Below are 21963 nucleotides of genomic sequence, written 5' to 3' on the forward strand. Positions count from 1 at the left end.
CCTCTGGAGAAGTGTCTCTTTCCACTGCCTGTATAGGGAATCCACAGAGACCAGGCTGAATTACCACAGCTGAAATGAGATGCTGCAGAAGGTGGCATGAATACCCCTGCAGTTTCAGCTACTACTCACCCAATAAAAGGCTTCCAGTTTTCCCATCAAAGTAGCCACTCAGCTCACCTAAGCAAAAAAAGCTGTCTTTGTGAAAGATTGTGTATTAAGCATCAGTCTTTATTGCACCAAATAGCTCTTTTAAATCCTCACCCTGGGAAGCTGTTGACGCATGTTCGAGTCACTCTACCACCCTCTCCCAATAAATGTGTGTGTAATTGTGTTTGTGTATACTAGTTACTTGTTGCTGTGGAAGTTTTGGCATGCTGATATATATCTACATGCCAACCATCACAGCCTGTGGCTTCATGGCCGTATATGGAAGTTCACCTGTGAAGGTATCCAGAATTTCCCTTTGGATCTGTTTGAGGTCTAAACCAAGCAGCTTAGAAGAGGGCAAGTGGAGCTGCTACGTGCCTGAGATGGGTGGCAGTGTCTGGCAGTGAAAATTGTGGCTTCCCACTTGAAACCTGGCTCGCATCACCCTGAATGCTCTGAAGAATGTTTCTGCCATGCCCTCTCCAGAACAAGATGTTCTCTGTGGAGTGGTGTGCTCTGAGAGGCCGGATCTGGCTACTCCCCTCTAGCACTGCAGGTAGAAAAAGACAGCTTGAACACAAAGGAAGCCACAAAAATGATTTGAAGACTGGCCAGAGGCAGGTGGGAGCAGGCTGAGGAGATGGAGGTCCATTTGGTCTGGTGCTGTTGCTATGTAGATTCCGTGTCTAAAATCCCTTTTGGGGAGAGAATGACGTGGAGGGAGTCATCGGCTGCAGTTAACTGGGGGGGTTCCTGAGGGCCAGATGAGGGAAAGCTCGAAAGCACACATTTCAGCATAATTAGAGGCTTTTCTAAAATGAAGATAAAACTTGATATGCAAAGTCTGTACACTTGGATTTCATGTTGCACTACACCCCCGGAGTAAGCCTTCATCTTACATTTACATCAGGATGTTAGGCAATATACCACCACCTGCAATTTACTTTGACTGTGGTGGCTGCTAATTCTTATAGTGTGGATTGAAGAAATGTTTTAGAAATCTGTCCAGTCTGTTATTTGGTCATTAGGTTGAAAAGGTCTATGTAGCTTGAAAAAGGTGATAATAAATGTGCTGAAAATGTATAGAAAGCTAAATGATACTGAGAAGGTAGTTTAGGGTTGTCTCTTTATTCATCCGCCTATTAAAGGATAAAGGGGCATATAATGAGACAGAAGAGTGGTACATTGAAGGCAGACAGGAATTTTCTTTGCATGGAGTATATTGCCATTCATGGACAGTATCAGCATGCATAAACATAACAGGATCCTGAAAAAGGTCAGGCATTTAATAGCCTCCAACACCAATTGCAGTCCCTGCAATATCAGTGATAAATACCTAAAATTCAAGACTACTGAGTAGGTTTCAGACCAATTCTACTTAAATAGAATTGAAAGAAAAATCTGTCTGGGGCTGGCTATGGTATAGTTGTGTGCCACAGCATCCCTTGTACTGTCCTCTAGAACACATTCCAGTAAGCACAGCCAAAGACTGTGAACTATTTGAACTGCGGTTTTATCAAGTGTAATAGTCACCATGCTCCTGTGGTGGTCTGTGATCATCAGTTTATTTATATTGAAGAGTCTACTGGAAGATATCTGGCATTCTGACACCTACCTGAATGACTGCTGAGTACTTCAAGTGTACATTAGTTATCTCTTCTACAACTGAACCCATAATGTGCTCTACTTAAAGACACTTGGCTTGACTCTTAGTGGAAAGGTTCAGACCTCGATAAGTCCTGTACAACTCCTGTCTAAACCAGCCCAATGATGGGACTGTTAACCTGGCTGATATTTTTTCCAGAGAGTCTGAAACAGCTTCTTCTGCTTTACGAGACATATAAATGCTTTACAAGATGTACAAGTTCCCAACAGATGCAGCTGCACATCTGCTCTGTACAGGCAGCGCCTGGTTGCCTCCCAACCGACTTTGCTTACAAGAAACTTGGCCCTACCAACTGTGTGTCCACATCCGTACAGTTTCGTGCCCAGTAATAAGCCTTGCACTTCTGCAGTCTTGATGAGATTTAGTGAGCCACGGACCTCTGCACCATGCTCTGTTGGGCAACACAGGCACCTCAAACACTACCTGCTGGCAGCTGAGACCCAGGACTGAGTCCTTGAAGGATGTCTGTAGATGGCCATCAGTTCTCTTTACTGGTACAGAGATGTAATTTCATGTGTAATGGCACCAGGTAAAGCAGGAGAGATATGGACAGTCTGATCTGCAAATGCATCATCTCTTCATCCTGGAAAGTAAGATTCTGCTTTTTACCAGCTTCCCTTTCACACCGGCCAATGTGAGCCACACAGCTCTCAGAGGACACTCTTAGAGGTGAAAATGCTGTGCTTGTCAGTTGTTGAACTTCTGAGCTGTTCATTCCTGCCCTTTCCTCCTACCCAAACAGTGAAATGTTTGCTGGCACTGTCCAGGAATTCATCTGTTGGCATTTTAATATGCATGTGTACGATCATCCAATTGCTTCAATTACACTGTGGGAATCTTGTTTCTAAAAATACACCAATCTCTTCTGCTCTCCAGCGCTAGCACGAGATAATGTATCATGTTCCCTAGTTGCCAGTGCCACACAGGATGAAGGTAATCAATACAGCTGGTAATACATAAAGACAACAATTATAATTACAACTGATTACCCTTTCACTTAAAAACATCATCTTCTAGCCTGCATTATCACAGCTTCAGCTGTACAATGTGTTAAAACAATCATGCGCTTCCCTTTGCTAAATAGAATCCTGTTATTTTGCCTGAGAGCATCCTTTGAGTAGCTCAAAGGGGTTAGGTTTATTGTGGGAACCTTAAACCGGTTCGTACTCCAACAGGTGCTCAGTTGCTATCAATCAGTGTACTTCCACCGAAACCGAGAGAGATCTGCCTGTTTGCATCACTCAGGTTGTGATTGCTGTATTTTGTCCAGGGAAACACGTGTGCACATCATCTTTCGAATTCAAGGTGCAGCAAACAGCTCCCTGCTAAGAAACCCGATCTTCCATGTTCCAGCTTCTCTTCTGCATTATTTAAATTGCGATTGAAAGCACTGTGAGTCAGTGGAGGCTGCAAAAATTGACAGAATGCCATTCAATTTTTACTATTTAAAAAAAAATCATATTTTGGAAGGATTCTGCATTACAAATAGCCCCTCTGAACCCAGAGGAGCTACTCAGTATATAGCATTACTCAACCTTACTGTCGTGTCTTCTGGCCTAAAACAACATGTCTGCCTGGTGAGCCAAGGATGGGGCTCGGGAGCTTGAACTGTGTTGTATTGTAGCCAAGAGTCACAGTGATGAGACATTAAGTGTGTGCAAATCATTATATTCCAAATTACAGCACTGATTGCTGAGAAACTGTTGTTACATCTCTGTTCTTCCCTCTCCCTGCCCGTAGAATAACAGCAGTAATACTAGAAATGGCAAAGAGCATTCATGAATTAACATGAATCATAAAGTTTGTCAACGCTTCGAAGTTCTTTGGTGAGTGGCACTAAATAAAGTACACCTTGGTCAGTCTCTGTTGAGGACATATTAAGGTCTGAAACCACAGAATTCCTCTGGCTGTGGGGTTTCCAGCAATGGTTCTCTTTCATGGAGGGGACTGACCACCCCTGAGAAAAGGCAGTGGAAACGGAGGGGAATGGATGTGGAAGCTGGCTCTGCACCCACGCAATGATCCAGAGCTGCTCCCAGCTTTGCCCCTCAGAGTCTGTTTTGCAGCCTCTGTTGCTCATTATATCTTTCTTCCAAAAATGAGGTGTGAAAGGAACCCCACTATCCTAGTTGTGGCCTTTGTACTTTTAAAATATTTTGTTTCCCCTGGAGATTGTAGTGAATCTGTTGCTTCCCCATTAATGTTTCTTCCACCTAGAGCCATATTCTGTCCTTAGTTCTGGTCTGGATCTCTTCTAGAGACAGTGATGATCTTTCCCATTGAACAGAAAATTTCTTAGAGAGCAGCCAGGAAAGAATCCTCTTTGCTTCTTGGAGCACGCAGTGCTGGAGCTGCTACTGTAGCTTGTCATACATTACAATTCTGTCAGCACTGGCTTTTCTCCCATCACAAGGGTTTTTGGAGCCGGGTGAAGACAGAGCCACTGAGCACTCTCAGAAACCTCCAGCATCTCCATCAGCACTGGGCTGTTCCATGGAACAGAGTTCTGCCTCTCTGCTTGATCGAAGCAACACCTGCCCACGGCCTCTGGGCACCAAGGGAGCATGGCTCTTTGCTGTTAGTATCGGATTGCCTAGTACTGAAATCCTCCTCTTTGCTGCTGAGATTTGCTGTTCAGCTTCAGTGAGGTTTTCCTAACTAACCAGGCTTCTGTTCCTACCTTTCAGAGTCGCAAGGAAGCCCTGTTCTGGAAACCAGGAGTCAGCGAGCTCTGTTTCGCTGTTGCTTCTGACTGCTGGGGGACATTTGGAGGTCTGGGAAGAGAGCTACTGAAAGACACCTCCTTCTCAGGGTCTTTAACAGAATGGCACCCTTCCCGGCATCACAGCCCTGGTCTAGCAAGGCACCAGTGTGGAAACTGAAGCCTGAAAACCTGAACAGGATGAGAAATGTCTAACTTTTGGAGAATGCTGGAGCCGACGTGATGTTTCAGAGCCAGCCTCTATTCTTAGAAGAGTGGTGAAAGTCATAATTTAAAAATAAGATCCAGTGCAGTGCTAGCAAAGAGTCATGTTCGTGGTATTCCTGTGAGTAAATCCCTCATCGTGAATTGGCGTGACTTCAAGCTCAGAACAAAATAAGGCCCAGCTGTGGGGCATCCATACTACTGATCTGAACAGGAGAGAAGTACACACGGCACTTGCCACATCAGGTGCTCTCAATGGAGTGGGCGACCCCTTCCCTTTGTTCCCCCCAAAACTCGTGCCTGTAGTTCACTCAGTATTACAGGTCAGATGAGAGCTTTTCAAGGGCCTCTATAGGAGTTAGTCAATGCAAGTGGTGAAATTTGATGTATATATTCCCCCTTTTGAAAATCCCCCCAAGCACGTAGGCAGCTGCTGCTGTTCTGCTGTCTGGTGGGGACTAGGTGCTGCCTTTATACCATTTCTGGTTTGCATCTGGGTTACCTAGTGCTGTGTTTTAACTTGGAACCTCTAGATGTCTTAACTTTTAGGGTTGTGTATAGTAAACAGGGACAGTTTCAGGCTGGCTTTGAGCAGGGATGGCCACAGATCCATGCTCGTGGGTTAGAGCTAGGATGAACAGTGTGGGGAGCATCTGATTCACAGTTATTTTATCAGGAGAAAAAACACAGAACTAGTTGTATTCAAATCCTGTTCATCTGCTGCTTCAGTGCTGTGTGGATTTTGAGGTTTCCCTCGGAAACCTCACTTATTTTTTACAGCCACAACTGGATGTAGGGCGTAATCCTTTCCCGTTTGGGTCATGCAGAATTTTTCCAATAGCTTTAATTGAAAGAAGCCAAGACCTTAAAGTTTCCTCTTGCATTTACTCAGGTCAACAGGAACTTTAGTTAGGATCATCCCAACGAGTGAAACACTGGATCTCATAATAACACGTCTCTGGAGCTGATCTGGTGGTTTTACTCACCGTGTAACCCCCACCCATGAATCCAGTCCCACCAGAGTGAACTGAAGCGCGTGTGTGAGTTGTGCTGCTGACGGGCTGTTTTATCCTATAAAAAAGTGATCAGCCGTCTGTGTCTCGTGGCCTGGCCGCAAGGTCTGAGTCGTGCCTGTTAACTCCTGAGGCTTACACTGCCCAGTGATGTCAGCGGGAGTCTTGCATGAGTAAGCAAGCTATTCTTTCCTCTAATGAAGTTATTGGATTGTTCTGTATAGTGCATTTAAACTGTAAAGGGGTTTTTCGTAAGCTGCTACCAAAGCTGCACATCTCATTCTAAAGTTTCACACTACAGTTTTACGAGGGAAGGAGTTAGCTACAAAATCAGTCAGAAGATAAAAGAAGCCAGAAGTTAAAGAAGTCAAGAGGGTGTGTAATGAGCATTAATAATTCAGATAAAAACCAGAACAACCCAGTGAAGATTTCACGTTTTATTGTTATTAAAAGTTCATGATGAAATTGGCATAACACATAAAAATAGATCTGTGGTGAATGATACATATTACTATTATTGCCCAGTCGTTTTGTGCACACCCTCGCTTTTTAAAATCAGAAGGTAATGAATATAAGACATTTAATCAGCTAACTGCGAAACCAGTTACTGCAGCAGAGGGGCTGTGCTTTCTGTCGACTCTATCAAATGGATAATGCAGACAGAAATAGTCCTCTATTCATACTTAAAAATAAACTCAGTTTTAGAGTATGCCCCAGCTGAAAATAACTGGAGAGGGAGAGCTAGAAATACCCCTTTTCTTATGGACCTGTTTCCATGAAAGTCAAAGGGATTTTTGCCACGGATTTTAAAAGCAGCAGGAAATAGTTATTTGTTGACAGGCAGATGGAGAGGCCTAGCAACAGAAGCTAGGGAGGACCTGTGGCAAAATACAAGTTTATTATTTTGATCTTGCACATGCTGCTGAATCTCCTTGTTGTAGTAATTGTGTATGTTCATAACAGCAGTGATTGCTGGGAGGAGCTGGGAGGGTGTATCAAAGCCAGATAAAGCGTCTGCGCTCATTTTTTTCTCCCCATTTGGGTTGGCTTTGGTTCTAAGCCCACACACCATTCATTGCAAAGTGACTTTTACCTTTATGCTTTCGGATCCATGTGAGAAAATCAGAACAATACTCATGGTCACTAACTGTTCCTAGACTTGTGTAGCTTTTCTTCCTAACTTCTGTGCTTATCCCAGCATTTAGGGCTGTCCTCAGCCTGACTCTTGTTCTTCAAACTGTCATATCAATTCCAGGGGTGCTGGGAGGTTGGTTAGAGCTGCCACTAACTAACTGGCTCAGCAGAGTTGTGGTTCTGCAGTCTCCTGCATGGAAAGGTCACTGTAACCCGCCTCAGTGCAGAAAGCAGTGCTGTAGATTTCTGCGGGGAGCCCTTCCTGTGGGTGGGAGGCAAGATGAGCCCCACATCTGCTGTATCTGATGTCTGTGAGGAAAAAAACACCTTAGTGGCATGGCTACTCCGAAGTTTTCCTATTATTTATTTGGGAGCCTCTTTTAAAGAAGGCGAGTAGGAACATGAACCCATTCACACCTTCCAAACTTGTAAGTAATGCTGTTTTTTTGGTGTGTGTTCTGGTATGGGGTTGCAGAAGGTGGCCACTAACAATGTGGCAAATGTTCATCCCTGGGAAACGTCATGCAGCTCCACAGCCCGTGCTCTTGGCTGGCTCTGAAATGTCCACTACCTCCTTCTGACCTCATGCTCTGTTAGAACTACAGCACATCATGCTACCCAAACCCTACTACTAAGCTTGAGAGCGCTGTGGCTACTCTGTTCTTGTTTCCTCCACAGTGAATAGTTTTAAATCCTGGAAGATAAAAATCTCAGTGCTGCTCCCTTCCATTAAAATCTCAGGACTTCAGTCTCAGCCTCACAGCAGGAGAGTGACAGGGGTGGAAAGCTGGCACAGCAGAATGGTGAATCAGGCTCTGCCTTTGGTTTTCAGGCTGTTTACTCAAAACAGCCCTTGAGAAAGATGCTATGCCTCAAGCAGATGTCACATTCAACCGGTTTAGCAATATTACGCCTATTTCTTCTCAAGTTAGTCAAGTAGGGGAGGGAGAATATAATATATGTTAGTGCAAGTTCACATAGACGACATGAATATTTAGTACAAAATGTTCTTTCAAGGTGGGGCAAACATTTCTAATTGTGACACAAAAAGGAGGTATTTTGTAACATTTTTAACAACTTGGCTGTGAAAAACCGTTTATGTGAAATATGTTTAGACACAGACTACCTCACATGATACTGAAGTATTTCAAGGCTCTTTCTGAGTAGGCAATAACCTCATTTTTTAAAAAAATCAGCTTTATCACAGCCTATTCCAAATATAACTAAATAATTTGGTTGTGGTTTTTTGGTTGTTTTTTCTTCTTCCTCTTTGGAAAAATAAAGCTATGCTAACTTGAGTGATTCCACTCCACATGGGTTTTACCCATTCAAGGCTTCTTTCATTTCAGAATTAATTTCCTCCTTCAGAGGAAACCATAGAAATATTCAGCTAATAAATTCTAGCCTAAGATTTCAAAAGTTGGTTCACACACTCACTTAGTCCTGATGAACTGCAGCTTCCAAGAAGCTCCTTGACTACTTGTCCCTACTGAAAAACATTTTGAAAACCTGGCCCAATTTAGAAACAGTCTTATTTCGGGTCTAGTAGGACTTATATCCAAAATGAAGATGCAAATAATCCCTAAATTGTGGAGACCAAAAGATTCATATATAATTTATGCAGCATGGTCTCCCATCTTAAACATTTGGATTTGGCTAAAAGTCCAGCTGGACAGAAACATTTAAGGCCTCAGTTTTCTGACTTGCACTGCGCATGGAAGCGTTCAGCAGTTGCTTCTGAACACGATCAGCCAACATAAGCCAAGCACGCGTGGAACAGCCCTTCGTCACATAGACATCATCCTTCTTTTGCCTGCCATAGCCTGGTACTGCCCATGAGCAAAAGAAAAGTAAAAAGGCTTCCAACCTAGTGTTAGACAGACAAAGAGACGTGGAAGCCTGAACTGTGCCTTTCTGCCCTTTCCTGAGCTCTCAGCCAAACCACAACCTATTGGAAGTGGGTTCACAGCTCTCCTTGCCTTGAAGCCTGGCTCAGAAACCACAACAGGGCAGAATCAGGCGGTGGGCGCCGTGGTTGGTGGAGTTATGCAAAGGCAAAACCAGAATCAGGTTCAAAAAAGCATTTTCCCGAGACGGGGAAACTACTGGAGCGGGAACAAATGGGAGTGCGCAGCGCAGCGGGTGGGAACAGAGGTGAGGCAGTACCCCTGAGCCCCTGTTCCAAACAGAGACGCCACCAACACGGTGGTGCATCGGGTTCATCTCGGCATCTCTGCTGCAGGCCCTGTGCTGTGCCCAGCCTGTGCAGGACAGCAAAAGTCTCCGGGCTGTGCTAACCTACCAGGAATCCCAAGTGGCTGAAAATTCAAGTCAGCCAAATTGCTTTTTCTGGACTAAAATAAAGGCAGGAAGAGGAAATCTCTACTGGTGTACTGTCAGATATCCCTTTTGGTTTTGTGCTGCTGTAGGGTCATGGTGCTACTCTCCCCAGCCTCCTACTCTGGCCCACCCGACTAGCAGGACAGCCTCAGGCAATGGCACTGCATCAGCAAACCTGGCTTTAGCTGGAGAAAGCACTCGGCAGGGAGGGTGCTTAAACATCTCTCCAAACAGAATTTACCTGCCTGCTTCTGCTTTGGAACCATAGAGCATTTCCAAGCTGGAGAAGAATCCAAACACCTCATGTAGAAGCACCTTTCCCTTGGATTTTTATTACCATCATCATCATTTTTAAGAATGTATTTTGTACCGAAACACTGTCAGCATTCTTTGTACAATGGAAAATGACACAGTCATCATGTAAAAGAGTAAAAACAGAGCAAGACAGGGACATTCATATCAAGATTCAATCTGGAGTACAAATAGAATCTGATGTACAACTTAAAAGCCACACACCAGATAAAAAGATCATCTGGAAAATAACAGGTTCTCTCAATTTGGAAAAAGGAGGAAAAGTCAAGGAATGTTAAGGCTAAAAATTCCATTTAACTTTTACTTTATGGGTGGCAGCCTGATTCTTAACTCGTGTGCAGGAGCAGCAACAACACCCCCCTGGCTTTACAAAGAGATTTGCACTTGCATGAAATAAGAATCAGGCTTCTGTGCTCGGAGGACTCTGATTGACCTCAACAGGCTTTGGACTAGAGCCACAGCTGGAATTTCAGCTTGCAGTCTAAGGCTTCTTAACTGCAGGCCAAATTAGCGCAAAATGAGGCTTTGCAACTGGCATTCTACCCTTAACTTTGGATATTCCAGTTCTGGTTGCTTTAAACCACAGCTTTATTGCAGGTTTAACATAGTTCTGTTTGTGAGACTCTTCTCTTTCTCTCCTTTTTTTTTTTTTAATACTGTGCTACAAAGAATGTTTTTGTATTCTGTGTCTTAGAAAGTCCCTATATTACATGTTTTCCAAATTGCCTAAATATATGTTTATATCGTGATTATAACTACTCAGAAAGACTTGCTACAGTCTATTGTGAGCAGCCAAGGAAAAAAGTGTATTTAGTCCTAAAGAAGTCAAGAAAAGTGGCTGTGTTCATTTATAGTGTAGCGCAATGACTGTGTTTATACAGCTATACCTACTATTTAAAAAGCTACTTGAAAAGTTATTATTCATGTGCAGTAGCTGATTTTCAAGCATTAATAACTTGGCTGTCTAGACAAGTTTTAATTGTCATATCAAAGGCCGAATATGTTCTCAAGTGCAAAAAAATCTCCCATCTCCCCTGGAAAGAGGCTGGTTCTCCTTTGGAACCAAGAGACTGCCAAATTTAACTTTTTCTCAGGTTATAAAAGCACAGTTAAACCTACAAATTTGCTGTTTAAGTTTTTTAAACGGAATGATTTCAACTCAAACCTATCCTGTGCAGCAAAGTTAGTAAGCCCTGAAAAACAGTTTCTAGTGAATACTCAAAGAGTTTCCCCACCCCCACCAACTACCATGCCCACGTTTTCCCAGGGCCTAGAGGGCTCCATTAAAATGTAACTAAATGTTCAATAGGAAACATGATTTTTCGAGAATGATATGTAAAGTTTACCCAAAGAACCTAAGACATTTTGTACATTCAAAATGTTTACACTTTGCTGTTCTTAACCATCAGTAAGATTGTTCATTTTTACTAATAATACATACAAGGAGTATAAATAAATAAACTACAGATAAGCTTTAAAAATTGTATTAACAATACATTGTGCAAAAACTCGTAACGATCTACATTCTATGCAAATACCCTGACTAAAATATACAGGCTGTGTCCTCACACCCTCATTCAGTTTTTGCACAGTCCTTGGGCCAAATCAGCGGCTGGGAGCAATCAGCAAAATCCCGTTGCAAGCCATGGAAGTAATGCTGATTTACCCCAGCAGAAGAGCCAGCCCCCAGGCATTGCAAAAAATCCCATAGAAATCAGTGGGAATTGTGCTTGACTAAGGACTAGACAGTTTGATTGTACCCCGTTAAAGTGAGTGGGAGTTTTGCCATTGATTTCCATGGAACCAGGCTCAGGCCCTGGGTAAGGACGTCAGCACGTGGCCCTATGTTGTGCTACACTACTCCACTTCAGTGCAGAAACATTTGCAAAAGAAAAACTTTTTTTTTTTGTTGTCACTGCTGTTCAGTAACCGGTTTTAGCGCTGTGTTTCAGAAATTGCCTTTCTGTGAGATTTGAAACAAGACTGCAAGTCTTTCTGAATCCATTCCAATTTGATTATCCAGCACAGGTGGGCTATTTTGATCCAAGAAAAATGGCTCAATGTCTATTAACCAACAATGTTCTTCATTAGGATAAAGAACAGCCCGGTTCATCAGCACAGGAGTGAAGAACTGCATGCGGAAAAGGAACGGGGCAGCCCTCCTACCATAGCTGTGTCCAGAGCTGGCTGTCACTTCTCCAAACGGACGATGGCACCTGAGCCGGTTTGGAATCTACAGTCCTAACAAGCTCAGCCAAGTTTTGTAAGCTGAAGATCTCCATTTATCTTTATCGTGTCAATTGCTGACAGTGTTTCAATACGGTGGTAAAAATCAAAGAGCTGATGTCCGTCCACAAATACTCTAAAACGGGGATGCTCACAAAGTATCTCAACCTGTAAAAAATAAAACGATGAATCATGTTGTTCACAGTGTAACTGGCAAGTTATTCACAGAATACAAAGAGCACTCCATTAGCCTTTAAGTAGTGTTGGTATGGTTACATGTTTTACTACTTCTGTGCCACGTAGCAGCCAGGGCTGAGGCCAGTTTGCCCCCATGACACCAGTTCCACTATGATGGATCTGCTCTTACTTCGCAGGGACACTAATGCAATCTCACACTGTTGTGGTGGGAAGGACTTTGGAACCCAGTCCCACTGGCATCAGGGTTTTTTTTTTTTGGAATAATGCCAGAAACAGGCTCAAACTGCTCATTACAGGGGGAAGAAATTCTATCTCCAACCCAAATCTTGCATTCCTTGCTACAGAATTTTTTTTTGCTGCAGAATGAGGGGGAAGTTCCCTCTGCAATGCTTTCCATGCTTCCGTTAATTTACTGGAAGGGATCGAACATGAGAGGAGGGATAGGTTTGCCCTCCCCTCCCACACATACTCACAGAGCTGCTGCAAAACTAAAAAGCCTTCACTATTGTGGCTGCAGACAGCCCAGGATTCCTTGTTGGACCAGACTCCATACTGGGGCTGCAGTAAGGGAAACGTGGTGCAGGATGGCTTGAATTCAGCTAGACAGTTCACACAAGGCACAAACAGGATCAGGGAGGGACACAGCTCATCCCTCCTCCTCCAAGCCCTGCAGAAATGCTCTGGAAAAGCAACAAAGCCTGGAGCTGAACAAGCCTGGACAGGTTGGGAGATTCCTGATGTTAGGGGTGGCTTGAGAGGGTGCCCTGTAGTCAAGCTTTGCTGGAGCTGCCCCGGCAAGAAGCAGGGGATATGAGGGCACAGAACGTGCGCTTCTCGTACAGGCCCTCAGAGACCTCCAGGTCTGGGCAGGCTAAGAAGAAAAATCTGCAGGGAAGCCACACGTAAATCCTGGGTCATTTCAAGAGGCTGGTAGTCTGGAGTGAAGTGCTGCTTCCAGGCACTTGACTCTGCTGCTATTACAGCGTATAAAAATGGGAACGGGGCCAGCGACAAACTGACTAAACCAAAACCCGACTGACTTGGGGCACGTTGCGCTGGGAGAAGTGGCAGCCGACGGTTCAGGAGAGCTGAAGCTCCTGGGGACCTGGTAGCGCACCACGTAGCAGGGAAGCACCCATGCTGCCACGTAGCTCCTGTGTCACTGCGGCAGGTGCATCCAGCCTTAGGCCTTGTTATGTAAAAGATATGGTTAGCCTCAACGCTGTTTACGATCCATTTTTTTCAGATCACTCTGGGCCACGCCAGAACGATAATTGGACTGGATCACAAGTAACTGGCAAGAACACTTAACAGTCGAATTTATTCACCGACAGGGTGACCATCAAAGGTACAAAGTCAATTGGGAGCTTAAATTCCATTTGTACATTTGGGAAAAAAGGAGAAAAAAAAAAAAGAACAACTGCCTTTCTACAGTATCTCAGGCCAAACGTGCAATATTGCTGTCCTCTAACGTCAATTGTCATTAGTGGGACACCCACAAAACATGCTCTGGGTAATTTGTCTGGCTTGTCTGAGGGCCCAGCCACCACCCACTGCGGCAGGGAGTATAACCCTCTCAGCCAGAGCAGGACCAAGCCTCCAAGCCTTTTCAAGTGCACTTCCCACACGCACCAAAGGGTGTTGCCAGTTCCGATGGGAGAGTTTGCAGAAGCAAGTAGAGCGCAACCAATTCACGAGAAACTCAGTCATAAACACCCTCTCAAAGCCCAAGCATTTGGGGAGATGGTGAGCTTTTGGGGTTGGGGGAGATTATCTTGGGGGCAAGAAGGATTAAGAGAGTTTGGCAGCTGGTCAGAGCATTGGCATTTAGCAGAGGGGCCAGCGAGGTTTCATAAGAGGGGCGGGGAGGAGGAGGAGGAGGGTTTTTCTGGGTCAGCCGCATGGAGAAGGCATGCAGGCTTTTTTCCTCAACGTTGTGAAGCCGCTGAGAGAAGCGGCCCTCTGCAGCTGCATACTTTGTTAGTCCTGATTTGCAAAGACATCTTCACATAACCATAAACACTACAGATGGGAATCTGCTTCTAGGTCAACCCAGTCCATCCCTTGCACTACAGCGTTTCCACGTACACCATTTTCAAGTGACTACAGACTTAAATTTGACAGGCGATTTAATCCCAGGGTTCAGAAAAGAATACCACTATTGCTTAGCTGTTTAATCTGCTAACACGAAGGGCTACGGTCAACCTCAGCGTAATGTCCCTGGAGACAAAGGATGAACAAGATCCTTATTAGCTGCACTAAATTGCAAACACTGTGTCCATTAAAAAAACCATCAAAACATATGGCAGTCCCAGAGTATTTACATTCTCCAGTAATAACTTGTAATGCACTAATAACATAGAAGTACTTTTTAATTTATAGCTATAAAACTAAGCTCAGGAAGTGCGCTTCATCACACAGTATTACAACCTCCGACTTGTCATAGCACCCTGGTGAGGCGTTCACAGCCCCGTCTGAACCGCCTGCAGCTGCACACAGCAGCGGGATCTCCGCGCAACTTCTGATCGATAGAAACAATCCAGCAACCGGTGTCTCAACAAGAGAAGCGCTGGCTACGCTGTGATTTCACGAGAGGCAAGTCAGGTGCTGCTGTGACTCTGATCATACCATACACCGTGCATGCCGCTGTCATCCTGGTACTCACCCGAAAAGGCTGGTCCGGTATAAACGGAAAATAAGGAATAGATGATTGCTCTTCCCCCCATTCGCCGGCTACACAAGAGTTTCTGACAAACTGTCTGTCTGTAAACACAGCTTTCAGTTCAATAGCTACATCCGCAGGAGGATCTTCTGACTCCCCGCAAGTCAGACTGATGCCAAAGCTGTAACACAAACAGAACGGCTCTCATTCAGCCAGAAACAAGCAAATAAGCCCCAAATGCCGCGGGTCTCATTTGTCAGCTTATTAAAGCCATTGACGGTATAGCAGCATGGGGGGGTGACAGCTCAGCTCGTTCAGGGAATGCTCTGAAAGCCCGTCAGGGACAAGAACATGGTTATAGCATATACATATGTGTGTGCATGTGCGTTGTGCATGTATGTGTATACATCTGTGTGTATATATATATATATATGCTCTGTATGCTCCTTTACTCTCAAGTGAAATGTTGGGAAACAGGATCCCTTAAAGAAATGCCCCCTCTATGGGTCAAAGGAGAAATCAGCACGCTATATTTAAAATGATAAAAATAATCCTTCTCCAGAAAGGAGGGATCCGTGTGTACGTGTGTGTGTGTGTGTGTCTGTGTATATGTGCGTGTGTGTGGCCTCCCCCCTCGCCCCCTCCCCGGGCCCAGCGCCCCCGGGGCGGGCAGCCCTGCCCGGGTGTTACCTCTCGGGGTTGAGGTCCACTATGCCCATAACTAAGATCTTCTTTCCCGGCCTCATTCCTCCTTTGATGTGCCCACAGAAGGGGACGATCTGGAAAGGACAGGGGGGAGGGTGGCAAGGGTCAACTCGGCATCAGCAGCGGCCGCCGTTGTGCAGCCCATGGGGGCGGGGGGGGGGGGGGGGGGGGCGGGTAAAGGGGTTTTAAAAAAACCTAATCCTCCCCAAAAACCCAAATAAAGGTGATTTACCAGGCGAGGGAAGTACACATCTGCTTGCACCGGGGATCCCAGGGAGTTGTTTAAATGCCCGTCCTCTATTTTCTGCAGGTAAAAAGGAGAGCGCTGAGGCAGGGGCAGGCGGAGCCCCTCCCGGCCCCCTCCCGCTCCGCTCCGCTCCGCAGGTGCCCGCCGTAGGGGGGGCCCTGCCGTGCCCGCCCCCAGCCCCATCCCGGTCCCCGTCCCGGAGCCCCGGGGAGGGGGCAAAGCGGCAACTCACCAGCGCGTCCCGCTCGGCCACGGTCCCCGCCATCTTGTGGAAGCGGCGGCGGCCCTGGGGACGGGGCGGAGGGGGACCGGCGGGGGCGGGGGAGAGGGAGGGAGGGAGGGAGAGGGGGGGCTGTGTGGCAGCCCCGGCGGCCGAGGGGCAGTGGCGGAGCCGGAGCGGGAGCGGAGCCGGTGCAGAAGTAGGAAGGCGAGGAGTAGGAGTAGGAGGAGGAAGAGGAGGAGGAGGAGGAGGAGGAGGAGGAGGAGGAGGAGGGGAGGTGGCCGGCTCTGCCTCGCCCGGCGGGGAGCCCAGCCCCTGGCCCGGGGGGAGCTGGGCAGGGCGGGGGCTGCGGCCGCTTCCTCCCCTCCGCAGCCTGTACCCTGCGGCGGGGCCCGGCTGGAAGGGCCGCGGGGCCCGGCCCTGAGCGGGGAGACCCCGGCCCTGAGCGGGGAGACCCCGGCCCGGCGGGCCTGGCCGCGCTCCGGCCGCGGCCGCGCTGAGGGGGGGGCGGCGGTGGTGGGCCCAGGGTAGGCCGTGGCAGGGCCCGGCCGGCCTGAGGGCTGGCGGGGACCCGGCGATCCCTCCCCTGGGGCCTGCAGGTGATGGGTGCTTGGAGAGCGGCCCCACCAGCCCCGCGCCCCATCGCTCAGGGAGCGCCTTTATTTCTGAGCTTGGACACCCCGGCGAAGAGGCCGAGCCGGGCACCTTGGGTAGCTTCCCTTCTCCAGAAGTGGAGAGCGGCTCAGCCCCCCCAAACGAACCATCACCCCGCTCCCCTCTGTGCTGGGGTGCCCTGCCCCACGGCGTGGACCCTCGGAGGGTCGGGTCCCCGAGCGGGTGCTCTGATGGGACACGTCTCCCCGCTGCCGGAGGGTGGCATGGCCTGTGGCGGCGGGTGGCTGCCGAGCGTGCCGTGCCGCTGGGTGAATTGCAGCCTCTTGGCCAAGTCAGGCAGCAGCTCCTTTGAAATCGTCCCCACCAACCTCCTAATGAGACACGGTAATTGCATAAGTCGGTTGGCTGTGATGGCTTGTTACAGAGCAGGAGCTCCTATTTACATGCAGTGTCCGTAGTTATGCAATGTGGTGGTGTCCGTGGGTGTCCCGCTCCGCCAAGAGCACAGTGAACCTCTGACCAAGGCCACCAGCCCTGCTCACGGCTCCCGTGCAATGCCAGGAATCCCTCGCCTTTACCACAGCGCGAGTGACTTGTCCCGGCAAGCATGCTGTAATGATCCTGTTGACAGCTTCAGGGTCCTGGGGGGGGGGGGGGGGGGGGGGGGGAATTGAGGAAGGCTTTCTTCTCACTTCCTCACCACTGGGATTTGGTGGCATAACATCTGTTTAGCAACGTGACACAGCGACTGGGCTTGGCCACCTTGCTGCAGGACCTCGCATGGGTCGCTTGGCTTTTCGTGCCTCTTACGTGCATGTTGGGCTGGGTTGGGGAATGTCACTGTCCTTCCTCCTCCGAGGTGCTGTGAGGATTAATTACTCACCTTGAGTAAAGTGGAGTGGAAGAAGCTAAATCACAGCAATATTTAGGGTTTCAGTATGACGGTGTGTGTCCGTTGGGAAACGCTTGCAATCAGTAGGTGATGCCATTTGAGAAATCAAGAGCTACTGAGAAGTAAGTAAAGATTGTGCAAGTGTTCAGATGCTTGGTTACTTTTTCAGTAGTGCCTACTAATTTGGGGATGTTTTCATCTCTGGATGCCCAGCTGGAGATGGCTCATAGAAGATTATGTTTGTGCAAACACCTCTGCTGGAAGTCACGTACTGACGTCATGGCTTCTTCAGTTGTATCAGCACAGTTGGACACGAAAGCAGCAGCCATCCCTGTGGCCCAGATCTCAGCATGGGAAAACCGCTGGACTGTTTTCTTCATGCCAGAACATTGGGTGTCAGTCGTCACCACGTGGAAAAGCACCTTCCTCAAATACTGCCAGGAGACTGAATTCATAAACAGTGCAGTAACATGAATCCATCGCACATTAGAAACAGTTGGCTTTTGAGTGGTGAGTTCAGTGTGTTCACAAGTTCACCACAAAGAGGAACTAGAGTTAGCTTGATGGTTTTGTCAGCTCCTGTCTGCTGCTCACCTCACCAATGCTGATGCCAGGTGCGTTATGCTTTTTTTCTCTGTTGGCCTAAGAGAGAACAGAAATTGCCCTAAGCTTTTCATTTTTATTTAGTGGTACAGTGTTACACGATGCCCAAAGAGCTCTTTTCAGAACACCTCATCTTTTCCTCTGCTCTACAGGGAGCCACTTTATGGGATAAGATTAAATTTATTGGACATAAAATCAGGCCAGCAAGTTGTTTGTGCCAAAGCATGAATTCTTGTGAGGAGAGAGGTCATCATTATGTCTTTGTTTTGTAGCTGGTTTTAATTGAACTTCTTCATTTTAAATAGCAAGACTTGGCCATTTGGCTAGCTGCTTCGCCTTGTGTTTGTCTTCTTTGGCATGTTTTCCAAAAACTAGCACAAATGCAACGTTTGTTTTGTTGGCCATGGAAAGATTGACTGGAACAACCTGCTTTGTGAAGTTATGATGGGGGAGGACATTCCCATTTTTTTAAGGCATTGCTGGTCTGTGCCTTTCTGTTTCTGTGCCACATTCTCCTCTTCCCCCGTAACAATCCAGGAGGGCATTGAAAATCCTGCTTGTACCACAAATAAGGTGAGGCAGCCAAAGCAGGAGCTTTGCCTCTGTGTGCCGCTGTCCTGCCTGTGTGATGACTGCTCCTGTGGTTTCTCACAGGGAGGCATTCTCCAGCAGAAGAGGACTACCTACCTCTGCACTGCCCAGCAGTCTGTGGAGTAGGGTTGCGTTTCTGGGCAGCACTGTGCCTCCCACCTGCAGAGGAGCTTTTTCGAGACCCAGCTTCCCAGCAGGTTCCTCTCTGCAAAGGGCTGCAGGGTGAGTGCTGCCATCTAAGATCCTGCATTTGTTCTTCTGAAAAAGGGAAAGGTCTGAGCCAAATCTGTTCCTTCACCCATGAAATCCTTGTTAAATCATCTGCACAAAATGGGCCCCTTCCGGTATTTTTACCAGCCTCCTCAACAGGGAAGCTCTTGAGGTTTCGTGCTTGAGGGCCTGAGCTTGCAGACCTTGTGGTAGTAGCTGGAGCAACATGGTGAATATTTGTGCTCCACTGAAATAATGCTGAAGTACAAGTTACTGAACTTGACTGGTTGACCAAGTACAAAAAATATTGTGGATAGGTATTGTCTTCCATTTCTGGGTTCGTACAGCCCTTTGCTCAGTGGGAGCCTAGAACTCTTGAAATACTGAGAATTGTATAAAGATTAAAAGGAAGTGGCATGGTGTGAACACCATTTGGGAACAGTTAATGACATGCCCAGCCCAGCCACCAAAGCCATTGCTGAGAACTGGCAAACCCAGAACTTCATCTTAATCCCAGCACCTTGTATCTTGCAGCCACTCCCTTTGATGATTTAAAAAGGTGTATCTAATTCTTAGCCGGCCTTTCACTGGAAAGGAATGCAGCATGGTCGCAATTTTGGTGTGGTATAATTACCCTGCCTTTCTTGCCCCATTACCACTGACATTGCTCTCCTCACGCCTGGGTTTATAGTCTGACTTGTACAACCTTTCTGGTTTGTTTTGCTTTTTTAATGACATTGGTGAGAAGATGGGAGGTGTTTGCTGGTTTCATGGAAGCTTCCTTTGGTTTCTGGGTGGCAAAGCACCAAAGTTCTCGTTTTTGTAAGACTCGGAAAAAGCTGAGTAACACAATAAAGGAGAAAGTCTGGGAATAAGTTTGGTTCAGTGGTTGGATCCAAGTGCGTAATAGTTCAGAGGAATTCCTCTTCAGAATTACAGCTGTAAAACTGCAGTTCTGATAAACAATTATTTGGATTGGGTGGTTTTTTTGACCTTTGTAGCTTCACCACTGCAAATCCTCAGGCAGAGGTCTGGGAGACCAAACCCAACCTTGCATAAATTTGCCCTGGGTGGGTGCCCGAGGCAGGGCTTGGGAGAGGATAGTGCTGAGGATGTGTCGCGAGGGGCTGGAGAGCAGAGTAGGAGATGTTGTACTTGCCCTCTTGCTGTGTGGCTTCAAAGTGTCCCAAGGACAGATTCCCCTGGCACTGCGTACCGAGTCTGAAGCGCGGGGTGCTGTGTACCTGTGGAAATGTTCATAAATCTGCCCGCCCATGCTCACCCGTGGGAAAGACAAATGACAGTTATCAGTACGGACAGTGCGGGGAGGGTGTTTAGCACGCCTGTGCGCTTTCACAGGCTAGTGCTGTCACATCTTCATGGGCAGAGGAGGGAATCCAGGGCCAGGAGCTGCACCCCCCTCTTGACATTTATTTCATGTGGCTTCCTTGCTTCTTGTTGCCCCCTGAATTATTCTTGGTCTGAGTCTTGCCCCTAGGGGTTCAAGCTCTGGCTGTGCATGAATCCAGTGGAGAAGTCAGTTTTCTGGGGCTCTTAGTAACAGAGACTGTGTAAACTGGTGTTTAAGGAGATGGTCCTGGTGAGTGAGTCATTTGGTCACACACAGAACCACTGCGTGGCTGGTGCAGAGCATGTGCGTATCAGAAATATTTATCTTGCTGATTGTTTACTGCAGTCTGCACCAGGAACCGAGGGCACGTACATAAAGGCATGTCAGATAAGGCATTACTTGCTGCTGTTTGAAGCCTGTTCACATTCAGGATCTTTCAGCCCTTTCAGTCCTTTCTGCAGAAGATCAATGTCCAAATGCATCAGAGACTGATCTTTCCTGCTGTGCTTATTTTGGACTTCCTGGGTATTATCATATCTCAACAATTTTATTGTGAATCTCATAAAATGTTGGTTCTTTTGTCCTTCAGTTGTAGATTTGATGTCTTTGTCATTTCACAAATACCTGGCTTTTATTTTATTTTTTTTCCTTTTAGTTCTTCAGTTCTTTAGTTCTTCAGTTTCTAGCAATTTGAGAATCTGGCTACTTTCCTAACAGCTCAGTCTAGCGGCAAATAAAAAGGACTGTTATATACATATATTTAAAAATCTTGTGATTTTCAGTCCAACCTCATGATTTTAAAGATGGAGATGCATGACCGTGATGCATCATGCCTGCATCACACCTACCAGAGGATGTGGAATAAGACTGCTAAAGGGCTTTTACCCATAAGTATCAGCATGTCAAAAGGCCTTCTATGTCTATTTTAAATTATTAGTGACTGATATTTATCCTCTTTCTCCCTGTCCCCTAATAACAGGTGGCCTTCCCATTTTGGAAAAAGATGCACTTGTAATCCTCATCGCAGTGGCCCGGGAAGATCTGCAGACATAGGGAGGGACGGACTGACCGACCCAGGCACGGGCATGGGGAATCCAGGGAAAGCCAGACACAGCCCTGACCAAGGCACACTGGTTTGGGACCTCCTTGCTAAGCAGGTGGCAGCACCATGTTGCTGCTGCTGGAAACCCCAGCCACTGCTCCCCACTAAACTGCTGACAGAAGTGAAGACTGTAGCTGTTGAGCACTACAAGGCAAAGGACACAGCAGTGAAAGGGCCAAGTTCCCCATGGCCACGAGAACTCATCATACGGTGACATTTTTAGGGAGTTATTTTTCTCCCTCTTAAAACTCTACAGAACCTCACTAGGCTGCTGCCGGTGCTTCAGGCTGGCCTAGGTTCTACCACTCCTCCTGGGGCACGACGGCCCCAGCAAGAGCAGCCTTCAGACATCCCAGAAGACCAGCAGGGAGGAGAAGATCACAGAGATGAAAGTGTAAGGGTGGTCTGCAACCTGCCTGTGGAGCAGGAGCCCTGACCGCTGGCCGAGAGAGAGCACCTGAAAAGCTGCACAACGCAGCCACTGGCTCCCACCTGCCTTGGGCGAGCCTGGGGGACAGCTACGGGCAACGTCTGCTTTATTCACCTGGTGCTGCTGTTCCCCCAGGGTGGCTGAGAAGTTGCCTGCAGCCAGTCTCCTCCTCCTGAAGCGGCTGCTGTCCATCCTCGGGCACATGGGCCAACACGCAGCCACCAGGAGGATGAGCTGCAGCAACCCGGCTGTCTGCGTTGGGCCAAACCTGCTGAAAGGGAATGAAAGGGCTCGAACAAATGAATTTGTGACAATTTTTAAGACTAAACTGGGATGTGATGTATGAAAGCTTTGCTTGTGCTTTGCTTCATTT

The 21963-nt window shown here is 47.2% G+C and overlaps 1 protein-coding gene across 1 annotated transcript; it reads right to left on the bottom strand.

Moving 5' to 3' along the window:
- Nucleotides 1-6174: 6174 nt before the first annotated feature.
- On the bottom strand, nucleotides 6175-15977 carry LGALSL (galectin like). The gene is made up of 5 exons (XM_074817290.1): nucleotides 15809-15977; nucleotides 15562-15633; nucleotides 15315-15403; nucleotides 14628-14805; nucleotides 6175-11932 (listed from the first exon to the last, which is right to left on the bottom strand). Exons 1-5 carry the CDS (start codon nucleotides 15839-15841, stop codon nucleotides 11789-11791), a joined length of 516 nt encoding a protein of 171 aa, XP_074673391.1. The 5' UTR covers nucleotides 15842-15977; the 3' UTR covers nucleotides 6175-11788.
- Nucleotides 15978-21963: the final 5986 nt, after the last annotated feature.

Source organism: Strix aluco, chromosome 3, assembly GCF_031877795.1.
Source record: "Strix aluco isolate bStrAlu1 chromosome 3, bStrAlu1.hap1, whole genome shotgun sequence".
Classification (NCBI taxonomy): domain Eukaryota; kingdom Metazoa; phylum Chordata; class Aves; order Strigiformes; family Strigidae; genus Strix; species Strix aluco.